The 18383-nt window shown below is 43.5% G+C and overlaps 2 protein-coding genes across 7 annotated transcripts in view; one reads left to right on the forward strand and one right to left on the reverse strand.

Moving 5' to 3' along the window:
- Positions 1-8195, forward strand: part of NAA35 (N-alpha-acetyltransferase 35, NatC auxiliary subunit) — a 90153-nt gene extending 81958 nt beyond the window's left edge. For all 5 annotated transcript variants that reach the window (XM_050760954.1, XM_050760951.1, XM_050760950.1 and 2 more), the window contains exons 20-23: positions 621-761; positions 1065-1187; positions 3596-3676; positions 4599-8195. In XM_050760954.1, coding sequence (XP_050616911.1) covers positions 621-761; positions 1065-1187; positions 3596-3676; positions 4599-4658 — 405 coding nt within the window. In that variant the 3' untranslated portion in view covers positions 4659-8195. The remainder of the gene's footprint in view (positions 1-620; positions 762-1064; positions 1188-3595; positions 3677-4598) is intronic.
- Positions 8196-8859: 664 nt separating this feature from the next.
- Positions 8860-18383, reverse strand: part of GOLM1 (golgi membrane protein 1) — a 76587-nt gene continuing 67063 nt past the window's right edge. For both annotated transcript variants that reach the window (XM_050760956.1, XM_050760955.1), the window contains exons 8-10: positions 17993-18259; positions 15947-16060; positions 8860-10587 (exon numbers count right to left, since the gene is read on the reverse strand). In XM_050760956.1, the coding sequence (XP_050616913.1) occupies positions 10511-10587; positions 15947-16060; positions 17993-18259 (458 nt within the window). In that variant the 3' untranslated portion in view covers positions 8860-10510. The remainder of the gene's footprint in view (positions 10588-15946; positions 16061-17992; positions 18260-18383) is intronic.

The raw sequence follows: 18383 nt of genomic DNA on the forward strand, positions 1-18383 counted from the left end.
TCTTTTCTGTGGTTCTTTCCAGATTGTAATTTCACCTTTGTTTTACTTTATCTGCTTGAGGATTACCTTTATTATCATTAATTTGTTCAACAACCATTTGAACCCTTGCTATGTGTGAGATACTTTGTACTGAGTACATTGCAGGGGATACCAATTCTATATGGTCCTTGTTTCAAGTCTGTAGCAACAGACCAGTTGATGTGTCTGTGACAGGTAGTAAGAAAAGGCAGAGAGTACTAATGATTGATGATCAGGCAAGGCTTCCTGGAAGAGATGGAGGTTAGGTTTTTTAGGAGTGTATTTGGAAGAGGGTGAGCTCCACAACCAATGACTTAAGCAAAAGCAGGCCTTTTCAAGAGGCAGTGGGTACTAACTCTTAAGTTTTACTTGGCAGTCCAAGAAATCATTTGAGGCAACTTACATGAAAATGCATAAAGCAAAACATGGACTTTGTTTGAAAATAGGACCTGTGCTTATGACAATTATATGTCCTCATTTTTTCAGAAGCATTTACTTGAAGGTTTTAAATAGCTGTTTCTTGTCTTCTATTCCGTATTGATGAGAGTGTTCGCTTTTTTCATATTGATTTCATCTTTTTTCTTGTTCCCTCTTTCATTTAGACCATGGTTGCATTTGACATGGATGGCAAAGTACGTAAACCGAAGTTTGAGCTTGATAGTGAACAAGTTCGGTATGAGCACAGGTTTGCTCCGTTCAACAGTGTGATGACCCCGCCGCCCGTGCACTACTTACAATTCAAGGTGAACCTGCTCAAGGAAATCGTTCAGAAATCTTCAGTCTTAGACCTTCTTAGAGAGATGCTGTTTGTACCTAGCCATCTTGTTAAATTTACAGTTATTTAAATTGTAAGAATAATGTGAGGTAGCATATGAGGGTTGAGAATTACATATTACCTAGGAAAAAATAGGGAGATGTGCCAAATGTTTGCCCCAGTGTCTGTATATGAGTGGATAGAAAATGTAGAATTCTTTAATAATTAGAAATGGGAGTTTAGAGTTGTTCATATTAAACATGTTTTGAATTATATTTCCCCTTCTTTTTAGGAAATGTCTGACCTCAATAAATATAGCCCTCCTCCTCAGTCTCCTGAATTGTATGTGGCAGCTAGTAAGCACTTTCAGCAGGCAAAAATGATATTGGAAAATATTCCTAACCCGGACCATGAGGTAAGACTGGATTCACAGTAATTTTAAGGGAAAAGCGTGGCAGGAAATACATCTCTTACTGCTGGATGAAAGTTAATTATGAAAGTGAACTTTAATAGTGTTAGTGAATATAACTTGTCATGTTTCTGTGAAAGATTTTGGATAGTTTTGTCAAACTAACCTTGTCAGACTTCAAGTTATTTTAAGAATGAGGTGATGTAAATACCTGCTTTGTGTAAATTTAGAAGTCAATGCAAAGACAAATTATGACTCACAATCATGAAGTAAAAAGGATAAGCATAAGATCCAGACTGATCTGATTCATAGCTCAAAATGTTAGCATTGAAACATTTCTGGTTTAATCAGTTTGTTAAGGGGGCCGGGCGTGGTGGCTCACACCTGTAATCTCAGCAGTTTGGGAGGCCCAGGTGGGTGGATCACCTGAGGTCAGGAGTTTGAGACCAGCCTGGCCAACGTGGTGAAACCTCGTTTCTACTAACAGTGCAAAAAATTAGCTGGGCATGGTGGTGCATGCCTGTCTGTAATCCCAGCTACTTGGGAGGCTGAGGCAAGAGAATCATTTGAACCCCAAGGTGGAGGTTGCAGTGAGCCAAGATTGTGCCGTTGCACTCTAGCCTGGGCGACAAGCGAAACTCCATCTCAAAAAAAAAAAAACAACAAAATTATTAAAACGTAACTAAGTTTTACATAAATATGAAAAATGACCTGGCCAGTTGTCACAGAAACCACCTTATTCCACTTGACCATTTAAAATAAAGGCTAGCCGGGCGCGGTGGCTCACGCCTGTAATCCCAGCACTTTGGGAGGCCGAGGCGGGCGGATCACAAGGTCAGGAGATCGAGACCACGGTGAAACCCCGTCTCTACTAAAAATACAAAAAATTAGCCGGGCGCGGTTGTGGGCGCCTGTAGTCCCAGCTACTTGGGAGGCTGAGGCAGGAGAATGGCGTGAACCCGGGAGGCGGAGCTTGCAGTGAGCCGAGATCGCGCCACTGCACTCCAGCCTGGGCGACAGAGCGAGACTCCGTCTCAAAAAATAAAAATAAAAATAAAAATAAAATAAAGGCTATTGCTTTTGAAGACTCTGAGATATCAGAATAAGCTTGGGGAAAAAATTGTTTCAGGCTTTTGGTATTTTAATAATTTACCATATCCCTAATTTTATTGAAATACATTTATTTTCTAAAAGTTACCTGTAATGCGCACATACTGTTTTGGGAAGTATATCTTGGGACCACTTCCATAGAGGGGTAGCTTAGCAGTATTTGTCAAAAATCATTAATGCTTAGATCCAGCAATTCTGCTTTTTGGGATTTATATAGATACATGAACACATACAGGAAGTGAGAGTGATGAACATAAGAGTATTCATTGCAGCAGGATTTCTAATAGCAAAAAGCAGGAAGAAACAGTAGTATCCATCAACAGGGGACTGATACATGATGATACAGTCATACAGTGGTATACTACGCAGCCTTAAGGAGGATGAGGAAGCTCTTTACGTAGTGTGATGGAATGCTCCGTATGATTTAAGAAATCTAAAAAGAAAGGCGCACTTTAATATGCATAATATGGTGCAGTTTCAATCAAAGGGGGCAAGGGAAGCCTATATGTATGTGTGCGAGTATAAAATATCTTTAGAAAGATAATATCAGAATTGGTAGTTTTGTTTCCTTCCTTGGAGGGAAGCAGAGTGCCTGGACGAGGGATAGGGGAGACACGTTTTAAAAATGATATGTACCATCTAAGAAAATATAAAGGGGGAGTCTAAACATTTGAGGAGCTACCTATGATAGATGACATATTTCATTTAGTGAAACTTCATTCGTTTATTCAAAGATGAGTCTGTGCTCCTAATACTATGTGTGCTATGCTGCCTTTTCAGGACTTTGCAGCCTATTTTTTTGTTATTCAGGAAAGCGAGATAAGGTAGCCATTTCAATTCAGAGTTAATTGAAATGAAGTTCTGTATTATTAAAAGAAATATATTTAGAATTTTAAATTGCCTTTATTTAATAAAACATCAACACTTCCATTATACAAAGTTCCTGTTAGTATCTATAATTAAGAAATTTTGGCTGGCCACAGTGGCTCACGCTGATATTCCCAGCACTTTGGGAGGCCAAGGTGGGAGAACTGCTTGAACCCAGGAGTTCAAGACCAGCCTGGGCAACATAGTGAGTTCCTGTCTCTGCAAAAGTTTTAAAATGAGCTGGGTGTGATGGTGCACAGCCATTTGGGAGGCTGAAGTGGGAGGATTGCCTGAGCCAGGAGGTTGAGGCTTCAGTGAGCCATGTTCTTACCACTGTACTCCAGCCTGGGTTGACAGCAGGACTCTGTCTCAAAAAAGAAAAAGAGAAATTTTGACTATGAAGTTAATGTTTCAATAGTTTTATGTTCATGTTTCAGGTTAATAGAATTTTAAAGGTTGCCAAACCCAACTTTGTGGTTATGAAGTTATTGGCAGGAGGACACAAAAAGGAATCTAAAGTGAGTACGTTGTGGGAAAAAGAAGTGGTCTTAAATTATTGTGAAATTTCATAATTTTTTCCAATAAGATGTGTAAATATTACAGGAAGAATTAAACCACTGAACAAAAATCATTCTAAAAAGTTTAGTTCAGCAGCAGAAACTTAGAGCTTGCCATTTTGCCTTGAGATGTGTATTTTGTTGGGTTAAAATTTCTAAAGTCTGCTCATATGTTTTCCATCTCCTTGCTGTGTAAATTACTGAATAACTTGGGGTAAAAAAGGAAAACTTATGTAAAGAAAATTTTATGGGAGAAATACGAGGTATTTAAATGTCATCTGCCTTTGGGAAAGTGAGTGCTTTAATAATGAAAGACTTATTTGCAATGGCTCAGAAGAGGAGTCTGTAAGCTTTTTTTTGGTAATGTTGTATCATCCATGCCACGTCAGTATTTCCGAGCACAGATTCTGCCCTGTGGAGAGGCCAGCCGTGGAGGCATTTGCCTGTGTGTGTTGTGCACCTTGTTTTCTTCCATTGTTTCCTGTGATCTTCCTCCTCTCCTGCCCTGGTTTCCTACTGACTGACTCTCATCTCATTGCTTAGTTCTGTCAGTTACCCTGGAACTAAAAAGTATGCTGACCCCTCATCTAACTGAATGCCTTTTCTATAATTTTTGACTATTTATCTTTTTTAACTGTTTTCCGAAGATAGAAAACAGCTGGTCAGCCTGTTTTCTTATGATCTTCATAAAACTCAAAAACAAATTAATCAGTTTTTCTTCCATATCCTATCTTTTTTGCCATTAACCTAGTTTTTAAAATCTATTTTGTGCTGCCTTGTTTCTAAGAACGCAAGAAACTCTAAAATAAAAATAGTCTTTGTTTTGTGTACCATCTGAATATTTGTAGATACATTAATTGGCTTTCTGGGTTTTCTTTAACAGGTCCCTCCTGAATTTGATTTCTCTGCTCATAAATATTTTCCTGTTGTGAAACTTGTTTGAGAGACTGGAAGGTGGCCGTAAAGGGGCAGAGTCTTTCAGGCCCCGCTCTTGGAGGGCACACCACCAGGCTCCACATCACGGGAAGTGGGATGGATTTCTTGGATAACAACTCATTGTAAGGAACACTTTTAGTTTGACAGCCTTATATGACGTGAATGAAAACTGCTGTTTTAAAGTGGTTTATTATGTTTCATGGAAGAAACTGGTCTTATTGAATGCATTGATGAACGTTATATGGTTTTATTACAGATTTAATCACAAATCATTTTTTATGAATGATTGAGTGAAAATAGTGTTTATAAAGGTTAATAAATTTCTTGACAAAAAAAAAAATGCACTGCTGGAGATGAGAAACAGTAGCTCTTTGTCCATGTTAAGAACTGAAGAAGGTGTATGCTCTTTAACATTTGAGTAGTTCTAAAATGTTATCCAAAAGAAGTTTCAAATCAAGGGGTTAATTAAACACTTGTATGAGATTTTGGTAAAATACATTTAGAAGAGATTTTTGGGAGGACTTCTAAGATAGAAACTAAATTACATGAAAATTGTGATTTTTATGTGTCATGACATCACAAATTATATATCTAAGAATACAGATGTGTAAAAAAAAAACCTTTACCTGTTACTTTTGGCACTTTTAAAAGATTATACATTATGTTTGCTGGTGACATTATTCAAAAAGGAGGCAGATAGAAATGTATATAGATTAAAATTTAGGTCTAGGTTTAAATGTGGTGTACTCCTTTTTGTTTACTTCGTAATTCAGTTTAACCCATGAAACATTTTCAAATGGGTGTCTGTTAGGTATCCTCTGGCCTTGAAAAACTGACTACATCCCCCTGTGCTTCCAAGTGCCTGCTGCCAGAGGCCCTCCCCTTCCTTTCCCGCTTGTCCTGTCTCCGCTCTGATGTTCGCGATGGCAGCTGTCTTGGCCTTTTGGGCCTTCCTTTTTGTCCTCTGTAGCAGGCAATACTCTTAGCAAAATGAGCCACTCTGTGATGTAAATTGGCTTTGATGGCTTAGCCTAAGACTAGTGACAGTTTTATATTTGGTCTGTGGTTAAACAGGTTCTCAGCTTCAAATATCTTAACTCTGATTTGATATCTTTCATAAAAACATGAACCTTGTCTGGCAGTATTTTAAAGCAGCTAACCTGACTGAACTTGCTAAGGGTGTTCCTGTTGCCCGTCTTTGCAGCGAATGAGCTCTCCTGGCTTTCCTTTCCAAGAGTGGTGATACTTGTGTTATTCAAGAACAGCCATTAGGCATCCTGAAATTTCAGAACCCAAAAATCTTTTTAAAAATGTGTATGTTTTTTTTTTAAGTAGCCTGTACAATAGAAACTTGAATTATGGAGAGATGAAGAGTATACCTGTTACTGATTTAGTTACTTTGTTGAGAATGAAAACATTGTTTCTGGCTGGTAATTACTGAATGCTTTAAATGAAAAAAGGCAAAGGAATGGTAGGAAATAGGCAAGACAAGAAACAAGGAATCAAAAGAAAAAGCAAAGAGGAAACCGGAATGAGCATGGACATTTGGCAAACAACCAAGAAGAGAGCCTGAAGCAAGTTAGAAAGCTGAGAAATTCTTCTTCTTTCCCAGTGGCCAAGATATAAAGTATAAAAAATATGTCCCCCTTAAAAGCAAAAAAAGGAATATAGAGTAATGCAACAAAGGCCCTGCTAGATGATGGGATCACTTTTAATTAAGAGGGTGCTCTGGCATTTTTTAGCCACTATGTCTGATTGAGTCTGCTGGTCTCCTGATATAGTTGAGCATCTAGGTTATTTTGAAGTAGGTCTTCCTAAGTAAAAGTTTTCCTATTAACCTATTATCAACTAAAAAGATTGATTAGTGTTAGATTTATCAGTGTATGTTACAGAATCGTGTGGTTTCCTTTAAGTAGCTTTAATTTTTGGTTTTTAGTTTGTTTAGAGATGAGGTTTCACTATGTTGCCCAAACTGACCCAAACTTGTGGGCTCAAGCAGCCCTCCTGCCTCAGCCCCCAGAGTAGCTGGGATTATAGGCACAAGCCTGCTTGGCTAGTTTTTGTTTTTAAACAGCAGGTTTCTAACTATAAAAACAAATTTGCCATTTTATAATTTTTAAAGTAATCTGCCATTCAGGGTACTTACTGAAAAAACTAGAATAAGACAGTCTCCTCTCATAGAGCTTTTATAATCTTACAACGAATGCAGAAAAGCAACAGGTATTGAAAATGCAGTGAGGAATATGCCATATGCTGGGTAGGAGAACTGCCCCACATGAAACTTTAGGCGACAAATCCCCATCACATTGATTCAGGAGGCATTGCTGGGAAAAGGGTCCCAGACAGAATGTGCACAGGCTGGAGGGGAGAGGGTGGCAGCCTGGCTGAAGTACAGAGCAGGAAAAGGATGGCAGAGATGAACTTGAGAGACAAGGAGAAGCCGATACCCAAAAACCTGGGAGGCCAGGTTAAAGATTTTGGACTTTATTCTGATGTTGGTAGATACTACTGAAGGCTTTTATGCAGGGACATGATGGGATCAAATCAAATCTGCTTGCCTGAGATCGGTTCAAAAGGGAGGCAGGGAATCCAGTCATGTGAGAGAAAACGTTGGTCTTAACAAAGGTAGTGGCAGAGCAGGTGGAAGAAACTGGATGAAATCAAAAGTTTTCAGAACTAACAGCTAACGGGACATGGTAAATGAGAGTTTCTGCCAAAATCAAGGATGATTTTTCAGAAATTTCTTGGCTTTGGCAACTGGACGGTGGTGGTGCCACTTGCTTAGTTATCTACGCAAGGTAGACCAGGTTTGGGATAAAGATTGCTTTAGACCTTGAGATATTTTTGGGACATCTTGAAGATGGAAGGTAGGTTGATCTCGAACTGGGAGGTGCCATCTGGGGTGGAGATGAACTGAGGACTAAGTAACTACAGTCACTGTAATTTTCTGGGGGTTGCTGTTGCTCAGGGGGCTCCTAGAATAAGGGCCTTGAGATCGGTCCCAAGGAACAGACTTCGGAGGGCCAGGGAATGGGGAGGCCAGTGAGGTGGTGGGACAGGCTGCAGGGAAGAATACCTCAAAGTCATACCAGGCCACTGTTTGACAAGCGTGCCTGGTCCACCGTTTTGTTTGCACAAGACTCTGACAGTATATTGCCTTAAATAGTCAAAGCGCACCGTTTGGAAAAGTTTAGGGGAGGTGGTGGTTTCCCTTGTTCCTCTTTGGCTGTGCTCTGGGCACTGGAAAAAGCTTGCAGAGGAGACTTATCAGGAAAATAAGTAGAATGCAGGGCCACATGCTGCTCAAAGGCCATTAAGAGAAGGACTGAAAAGAGCCCATTGAACTTGGCAAGTAAAGATTGCTGGTGACTGGGGCGAGCTCTTTAAGCGGTGGGGCCGAAGCTGGAAAGTCAGTTGAGGTGTAGACCGTGCGGTGTGGAAAGAGACAGTGACCCAACTGGGCTTGAAGAACTGACTTCCCCATATTCATACTTGCCCCACTCTATTCGTGGAGTGGCTGGTATGATCTTAAAAGATCATAAAATGCAAGCATGGTCACTTGACAACTCAAAGTCCACTGTTCTCTAATGAATGACCTAGTCTTTACCCAGAATGCCAGTTTGGCCCGTTCCACTTCTCCTACTTCGTTTCTGCCCTCTCCGTTCGGCCCCTCAGGCTGCAGCCACGTTGCCTCCCTGAGACCCCCAAGCCTTTAGTATCAAATTTTGGAGACTCAACATGAAGTTACCATGCAACAGCTCTGTTGAGTCTCTAAACTGATCACGAGGTCGGGAGATTGAGACCAGCCTGGCTAACAGTGAAACCCCGTTTCTACTAAAAATACAAAAAATTAGCCGGCATGGTGACACGCATCTGTAGTTCCAGCCACTTGGGACGCTAGAACTACAGATGCGTGTCAGCCCAGGTGACTGTTCTATTTTGTTGGAACAGCCCACAGCCCTCTCCATTGTTGGCTGAATCCGCCGTGATCCCTAGGGCAGCCTGGAGAAAGCGTGCAGACTGCACACATGCCAAGCACACAGCTTTTGGGGCCCTGTGGGTTGAAGATGTTGTACTGACAGTTCATCTCATTCCACAGAAGGTTTAAGGCAAACCGACGTCCTTAGTCCACAGTTTGAGGGTGGATTCTTTAAGGATCTAACAGAGGATGAAGGGGAAAAGCAAAAAACAGCTGTGACACATTTTAAAAGTTGAACAGAATATTTTATTTCTCAGCAGTTGTATGCAGACAAATTAAACATGAGATGAATAGAGACTTTATTGAGAAAGCAAGAGAAAATTTCTATCAACCCCAAGAAGGACTCAAAGTGAGGCTGGAAGAGGACTTAGAGTATGAAAGTACTCTTAAGAGTTTATCTAAGTTGCCTTTTCTGGGTGGGAAAGTTTAACCTTAGCGACGAGGTAAAAGGACATCAGACATGAAGATGTTTAAGTTGGAGGTGGCAGCATGAAATGCAAACAGGGCCTGCTTCAGTGACTGTGTGCCTGTAGTCCCAGCTACTTGGGAGTCTGTGTGAGGCCCAGGGTGCCAGCACACCAGCTAGATGCTCCGTAACTTCTAGGCCCCATTTGCCCCTCTGAAAATAAGAGGGTTGGATCAAAAGATCTCTTGGGCCTCAGCATCTCAAATCCTGTGGATCCTCCCACTCATCCCTTAGAGAGCCTTGCTGGGAAGTCAGTCATTAATGGTGTGGCCAGTTATTTGCAAGTGGTAAGAGCCTATTTACCATAAATAATACTAAGAACCAACTCAAGTCAAACCTTAATGCCATTGTTATTGTGAATTAGGATTAAATAGTAATTTTCAAAATTAACTTGATTTTAAAATCAGTTTTGTGAGTCATTTACTATAAGCTAAATTGTGTACACTATGACAAAAACAACCATTGTATTCCTGTTTTTCTAAACAGTCCCAATTTCTAACACTGTATATATCCTTCAACATCAGTGAACTTTGTTTTCTTTTACTCCAGTAATAAAGTAGGCACAGATCTGTCCACAACAAACTCGCCTCTCATGCCTCGCCTCTCACTGTGCTCTGCTCCAGGTCAGCCCCCTTTTGGCCTGTTTTGTCAAAAGCCTAATCTCCTTGCTTTTCTTGGTAATATATATTTAGGGAAGGTGCTGCTTTGCCCACACACAGGAAGCAAAGTAAATACAGACCACAAATGTTCAAATTGTAAGCCACTTAATAGCGTTTTGCACATTAAAAATGACAAGGGTTATTATACAAGTAGCCTTTTTAAAAATTCTCACACAAAACAGCTTTGTATTTAGACTTAAAGCTGTTGCTAGTTTGCTAGTGACATTTGTGTTAACAGTCAGTGTTCTAGGCCATTGATTGTCAGAATCAGAAGTGACTGCACAAGAGCATAAGCCAGTCAGTCAGTGAGAACAGATAACAGGCTGGCACCAACGCATGGCACAGCACGTGGAAAGGAGGACATCAGAGGGAACCCAGAGTTCTCTGTCTCTCCTTCACAGCAGATGGACTCTTCCTATAGGTGGCTATTAATTTACACAAAGTTATATTCCAGAATCAGGAAGCCCCACTGTCGCCAACACTTGAAGAACTATGTTCCATTTTTGGTGTTGAACTTCTCATGAAATACCTATTATCAAAAATTGTGACATCTTATTAGACACTTCAAAAGTACCCCCAAAAAACTCTTTAAAAGACCAATCTTTTCCTACACACAGTACATACTAAAATTTCACAATAATCATTTTTAGATGTACATTTTATTCAGTACATTTCACAGTTGTCAGTATTCAGTCCCTCATGAACATTTATACTCATCTCTTCAGTCCTGATGTGAAATGTGATTCCAGTTCAATTCAGACTGTATGATTCCGCTTTTCATGCTGATCAAGTAAATTTATGGTGTCTCTTTTCTGATCTTCAACATTAAAAACTAAAAAGGAAAAAAAAATACACGTAATCTAGTATTAAACATTTTGAGATACCAGCCCTAGGCAGGTCCCATTTTATCAATTTCTAGAAACTGTCATAAAGAGGACTGTATCTCCCACAACAATACTGTAATTGGGAGGTGCATTCCTCGTCAAGGACAAGATGGCAAAGGTGATACGGGAGGAGGGCAGGGAAGTGCTGGGTAGAGAAGGGCAGGGTGTCTGGCAAGGGCTCCACCCTCAGGCCTGTGTCGATGGACCTACATGAGAACAAGCACTCCTGTCTTCATGCTCAAATGTTGCATTTTCCAAGACCACTCCGGCCTGCCATGTCCCCCCATTCTGTGCCCATAAAAACCCTGAGACCCCAGCGGGCACACACACACAGGCAACTGGACATCGAGAAGAACACACTGGCAGAACACACCGAAAGATGCCGGCAGGCCACTGACGGCAGAACGATTCGGACGCCGAGGGAAATCTGGCCAAGGACAGTAAGAGGAGAGCCCGGCTGCTGAGCAGCCCGACTCCAGGGGAAGACCACCTTCCCACACCATCCCCCTTCGGGCTCCCCATCCATCTGCTGAGAGCTACTTCTACCACTCAATAAATCTTGCATTCATTCTCCAAGCCCACATGATCTGATTTTTTCAGTACACTAGGGCAAGAACCCAGGATACAGAAAGCCCTCTGTCCTTGCGATAAGACAGGGTCTACTTGAGCTAAGCTGAAGGAGCGCACTGCAACACACACCCACTGGGGCTCCAGGAGCTGTAAACACACAACCCTAGATGCTGCTGTGGGGTGGGAATCCATCCTCCCCACGACCTGCCCGTCCGCGTGCTCACCCTAGGGGTTTGAGCCGCGGGGCACTGAAGAAGTGAGTCACACCCCCACTGCATGCCCTGTGAGAGGGTAAGGGAACTCCTCCCCTTTTTTTTCTTTTTTGAGACAGAGTCTCGCTCTGTCACCCAGGCTGGAGTGCAGTGGTACGATCTCGGCTCACTGCAAGCTCTGCCTCCCGGGTTCACGCCATTCTCCTGCCTCTGCCTCCCGCGTAGCTCGGACTACAGGCGCCACCACCACGCCCGGCTAATTATTTGTTGTCGTCGTATTTTTAGTAGAGATGGGTTTTCACTGTGTTACCCAGAATAGTCTCGATTCCCTGACCTCGTGATCCGCCCGCCTTGGCCTCCCAAAGTGCTGGGATTACAAGCGTGAGCCACTGCGCCCAGCTGGAACTCCTCCCCTTTCAAAGGGTCCAAATGGATGGCCAACAATGTGCCATGAAACAAAGCTGAAGCACCTAAAGATTCCATACTTGTTTGTAACAGTGACATACTGCCCCATATGCCATAGGAGATGGACAGTATCGAGTGCACTCATGACATTTTAATACAATCACCACGCTCCTGTGCAGCATGATTCCCTTGCTACTGCACTTCGAACGGCACACGCTGCCTCCTGAGAGCCGTCCCCAGCTTCAGACAGCTCTTGTGACTCCAAAGCTCTCCCTTTACAGAGCTGATGTCTGTGTAGCTTCTACCATCTGGTCTTACTCTATCCTTTCACACATAGAAAACATAAAAAGGAACATCACAAATAAAACCTAAAACCATGGTCTTGATTTATAACTATGGCACATTAAATGGTAGTTTAATGACTATTCATTTAAAAAACTGCCTTATTAAATTAATGGTATCTGTTAAAGGCTCTAATAAAGTTGGAGCTAATGCTTTTTTCTTCCAACTTCCCTGGAGCAAGTAAAGTCTCACTATTTCAATGACAATCTTAATGTTGAAGCTGATGTTGACATTTCTTCAGCTTCTTCAGAGAGCTACCAAGGCACTCATCTTCTTTACCTTACCTACTTTGTTTCAAACCTTGCACAAGGTCAAGTCCTTAGGACGATGTGAGTGTAGGAAATGAGAGATCCAAAAAGGCTTCACCGCAAAGTCAAGCATTTAGTAGGACACTAGGCCCAATTTAAAAGGTTTCAGAGCCAGGCGCAGTGGCTCACACCTGCAATCCCAGCACTTTGGAAGGCTGAGGCAGGCGGATCACCTGAGGTCAGGAGTTCGAGACCAGCCTGGCCAACATGGTGATACCCTGTCTCTACTAAAAATACTAAAAATACAAAATTAGCTGGGCACGAGCCTGTAATCCCAGCTCCCAGCTACTTGGGAGGCTGAGGCAGGAAGATCATTTAAACCTGGGAGGTGGAGGCTGCAGTGAGCCAAGATCATGCCACTGCACTCCAGCCTGGGCAAAAACAGCAAGACTCCGTCTCAAAAAAAAAAAAAAAAAAAATGTTGTTAGAATAGAGGTAAGACAGTGACCAGACCGTGAAACATGCTCAAGAACACACATGAGTGGAGTCAATGACAAAGAACAGAAAGAGACTTTGTATTTGCTTCAAAGTCTGGCTGCTAGTGTATTTTGCCATTTGCCTTTTTAAAAAATTGCCTAAATGAAGATAGCTGAAAATTCAAATTAGGACTTGCATTCTAAAAATTCCAAACTCTGCCAATTGAAACAACTGACATCCTGGATAAATATAAAAGATAATTTTTAGGGGGACACTGTTGAAGAATCAGACAAGCACAGATTGAGGGACTTTCCACCAAATAACTGGGCCCCTATCCTGCAAAATAGACCCACACCACAAATGAGAAAGACAGAAACTGCTCCACGATAAAGAACACTACAGAGGTCTGATAATAAATGCAGTCTATCATCCTGAACCAGAAACAAGACATGAATTGGACACTCACTAAATCTGAACGAAGTCTACAGATAATGGCATTGTATCAACATTAATTTCCTTATTTTGGTAATTTTACTATGGTTATATAAGATGTTAACAACTGGTGAACCTGGGTGAAGGGTACACAGAAATTTTTTGCTTTTTAAAAAAATCTAGATTATTTCAAAATGAAAAGGTAAAAAAATGTAAGTATTAAAACATTAAATGAATAATGCATTGGCCAAATGGTAATAAAAGAAGGCATTGTTAGCCAGACGTGGTGGCTCACGCTTGTAATCCCAGCACTTTGGGAGGCCAAGGCAGGAAGATCACGAGGTCAGGAGATCGAGACCATCCTGGCCAATACGGTGAAACCCTGTCTCTACTAAAAATACAAAAAGTAGCTGAATATGGTGGCGCGCACCTCTAGTCCCAGCTGCTTGGGAGGCTGAAGCAGGAGCATCACTTGAACCCAGGAGGCAGAGGTTGCAGTGAGCCGAGATCATGCCACTGCACTCCAGCCTGGGCAACAAAGCAAGACTCGGTCTGAGAAAAAGAAAAGACAAGACACTGGCAAGATCAGCAAGGCCAAAACTGAAGTGAAGTAGTTGTTACAACTACTCCTGCTGCCCTGAGGATTTCTGCTGAATTCTGAAGTTTATGATGATATTTTAAAAGTAGTCACACTCAGAGGAAGATGGGAAAATAATTCAGTCATGAAAACTGTTAAATAAAAAGGAAAAAAATCAAGCATTTATCCTAATACCTACCTTATACAAACAATACCACTGAAGTGAAAAAAATCAAGCATTTATCCTGTCTACCTTATACAAACAATACCACTGAAGTCTCTTTTTTTTTTTTTCTTTTTGAGGCGGAGTTTCACTCTTGTTGCCCAGGCTGGAGTGCAATGGCACAATCTCAGCTCACTGCATCCTCCGCCTCCTGAGTTCAAGCAATTCTCCTTCCTCAGCCTCCCAAGTAGCTGGGATTACAGGCATGCGCCACCACACCCAGCTGATTATCTTATATTTAGTAGAGATGGGGTTTTACCATGTTAGGTTGGTCTTGAACTCCTAACCTCAGGTGATCCACCCTCCTTGGCCTCCCAAAGTGCTGGGTTACAGGCGTGTGCCACTACACTCAGCCGAAGTGTCTATTTCTAAGAACATTCCAGTTAACAAATGACATAAAAATGAATTGATACAGGCATTGACTATCAACTGGTATCACAAAAAGAAAGACACCAGGTTGCAGTTAGCCAAGATTGCACCACTGCACTTCAGCCTGGGCAATGAAGCGAGACTCCAACTCAAAAAAAAAAGAAGCCAGAAATGACGTGCCTCCCGATGAAAGAACACACCACCACTTATCTTACCGAGGGCTTGAGCCTGGACCTGAGTCTCATCAAGCCTCTGGGTCTAGCTGCCACTCTACAGAAAAGAGGCCAGGAGAACTCGCTTAACTGCCCCGTGACTCTACAATCAGCAGTATCCAGGCTGTGGGAAACCAGTCACATGGCTTGGGTTCTCTTGTTGAGACGGAGTTTCACTCTTACTGCCCAGGCTGGAGTGCAGTGACACGATCTCGGCTCGCTGCAACCTCCGCCTCCTGGGTTCAAGTGATTCTCCTGCCTCAGCCTCCCGAGTAGCTGGGACAACAGGCATGCACCACCACGCCCGGCTAATTTTTTGTATTTTTAGTAGAGATGGGGTTTCACCGTGTTAGGATGGTCTCGATCTCCTGACCCCATGATCTGCCTGCCTTGGCCTCCCAAAGTGCTGGGATTACAGGCGTGAGCCACCACACCTGACCCAGAAAAATGTATTTTAAGAAAGTCCATAGTGATACCAAAACAAGCAAGTGTGTGGGAGGAGGGAGAGGGGTTCCTTACACAATGTCAAGTACTAAATGTGCTGGGATGGCAGCATGTAAAATGTCACCGCTTGGGCAGTGTTCATCAATGGATGGTAAAGCCACACAAGTTCAAAGCCGCCTCTTCCAGATGATGTACTAATAGCAAAAGGAAAATGCCCTTCTGAGACCTCGTGGGCACGTTAGCTAAGGGATCAACCAACCACCAGCAGGACCACCTGCTGTTATGCCTCCTGGGGAGAAGCAAGAATTCATCAGCCTGAATCCATCACAAGCAGACAGACAAGGCCAGAGTTTGATATATTCTACAAGATACTGGCCTGGACTCTTCAAAAATTCAAAATAACACTACAAAGGGCAGCTCTCATAATTGCCTGGAAGCTCTATGCACATCCCGGGACTTTCCATCTGGGAGGCAGACTGATTTAAGTAGTGATCTAGCCATTTTGTTTGCAAATCCCCGAAAGTCACTGAAAAATCATCTTAAAAGACTTGAGCCACACTGAATATGTTTCCAGAAACGATGCAGGCTTTCCTAGTGGTTTTCATCAACTTAGGCTTCTCAAGCCTCACCTCCCTCCACTGCCCCTGGTTTCAAAGGCTCCCAAAGAAGAGACGGTCTCTTTGCAATGACCCATTAATTACAATATAATGTTGGGGATTCACTGGATAATCACAGCGAAGGACCAGGAAGGGGAAATGAAAGTTGACCTTGCCACCGACCCAGGCCCCATTCTTACCATCTATGTTTCTGTCATTCCCTGCCAGGGCTGCCTGCTTGTCTGTCTCAGATTCCGCCTCATTTTCATCCATGTTGTAGTCATCTTCTCCTCTCAGTTTCTGCTGGTTTCTCCCTGTAAAATTAGCACATAAAACATAAGCTACATCATTTCTGTCTTGATGTCACAGGAGTATCGAGCACAGGTGCTGGGTGTTAGCCATACTTGCTCACAATCAGGTCTGTCGGCTGCCTCTCCGGAAATGGTAGGGACGCATGGGCTGGGTTCCGGGACAAACACGTGCATTATGTGTACTCCACTTGAACTTTGAATCTAGAGACGGCATGGCCCTAAATAAAAGGGTGCATTCTAGGCTGAACACGGAGAAACTAGCGAACAACTCAAATCTCAAGGTAAAAGAAAGTGCCACTGTTTTGGGAAGGAACAGGTATCTGTAGTTAATGACAGCATCTCCTTAGAATGGAGAGAGGAAATGGAGCTGCCGCCGTGAGCCACAGGAGAAACCTCCCTCATACTTACAGTGGGAGAACCCACTACTCTATTCACCCCTGGAGGGGCAGCAGCCAGAGAAGATGAGGACAAAAGGCTTTCCAAGAGACCTACTCAAAGGGTTTAACTTACATATTTTATATGTGTATGCAGGCGGGTAAACAAAATCTTTTTTTTTTTTTTTTTTTGAGATGGAGTCTGGCTCTGTCGCCCAGCAAGGAGTGCACTAGCGCAATCTGGGCTCACTGCAAGCTCTGCCTCCCGGGTTCAAGTGATTCTCCTGCCTCAGCCTCCCGAGTGGCTGGGATTGCAGGCATGTGCTGCCACATCCAGCTCATTTTTTAGTTTTAGTAGAGACGGGGTTTCACCATGTAGGCCAGGATGGTCTCGATCTCCTGACCTCGTGACCTGCCCACCTCAGCCTCCCAGAGTGCTGGGATTACAGGTGTGAGCCACCGCGCCCGGCCAAACAAAATCTTTTTTAAAAGTGCACACCTGGAAAAGCAGCTCTAGCCTATTTCTCTGGCTCACTGCCTGGGGTGGAAACTGCACAGGCCTGCGTGTTTCTTCAAGTGAGGTCACCACCCCTGCGTCTAGAAGCAGGTGCATCCTACAGGCACTGTGGCATCTCAGGCCCACCTTTTGTTACACTTCGTGACCAGCCGCTGAGGGGTCTGATGCTGCGGCGCCACAGGCTGAGCCAGCCGGTGGGATCTCCCTGCCTCACACACCATGAGCGTCTCCTTGCCGGGTGGGCACGGAACACAGCGACCCAGCAGGGATACTGAGCGGGAGGCTGACAACATGCACTTCTGTAACTGGAACTTGGGAGGACACGTTCTTCAGAAAGACAATGAAGTGAAAATTAGATTGAAATGGAATCAGGGTAACTTCTGCAAATCAGTGTATTCTCCAACTTGTGTGACTGGTCCACCCCAGAGCGCAGGTGTCATATCCTCAGAAGTGTTCCTGGCTCAGGTGGGAAGGACATTTTCCACATCGGAAGGGACTGAAATACATCCCGGAATAGTCGGTTGATCTCTGATTCCTACCCTTTATTTCTTTAAACAGAAAAAAGTCAACCAAACCAAAAAGGATTCCCATGTCAAGTTTCCTCAATGTTCACATGCGCATGAACCTTCATCTACCCAATACTCCTTCCTTCCTTCAGTCATTCATTCACTAGGCACTGATTGTCTAAATGGCACCAGACACTGCACGACAGTGGAGATGCAAAGATGGGCCATGTGACCGGCCTGCCAGGAGGAGGCGTCCCCTGGATGCTAAGCACCCATCTCCAGGCTGCCCACCTGCAAGGTCCCCGCGACTCCCTGCCGATACTGCGTCTAAAACCTCGAGTTCTGGAGCATGTGCTGCTCTTCCTTCCCGCCTCCCTCTTGAAAACGACTAAGAAACCTTCAAACGAAAAGGAACTGGCAAATTGTGGACTGTGTTTGGTCAAATTCAGGGTGCTCCGTCGGTGCTGGGAAGGAGATGGAGGTGGCTGGGTGTCTGGTGGAAGGGAGTCCACGGCGGCCCCCGAAGCTTCACACCCACCTTCCCTGGCAGCTTCCTGCTCCTCCTCCTGTCCATCGGGGATGACAAGCTGGTCTCGCTCGGGGCCCTCCATCTCCGGATTTTCCTGGCTCACTGACAGGGCAGCTGGCACCTGTGGGGTCCGGCCCAGTTCTCTGGCTCCCCCGAAGCCTCTTCCGTCTACAGGTCTGTCTTCCACCACCTGCTCCCGGCCTGGCTCCTGTGGCAGCCCCAGCCTGTCCCTCTGAGGCTCCTCCTCACTCACCACCTGGATCTCATTGATTTCCTCTGTGCACAGAACACAGTTAGCTGTGACCTCACCAGCATTTGATTTAAAAAAAAAAAAGAAAAACCTCATTCCACTCAATTCCCAGAACCTTCCCAAGGAATGGGGGTGGGGTGGGCTGCACAC

Source organism: Macaca thibetana, chromosome 15 (genome assembly GCF_024542745.1).
Source record: "Macaca thibetana thibetana isolate TM-01 chromosome 15, ASM2454274v1, whole genome shotgun sequence".
Classification (NCBI taxonomy): Eukaryota; Metazoa; Chordata; class Mammalia; order Primates; family Cercopithecidae; genus Macaca; species Macaca thibetana.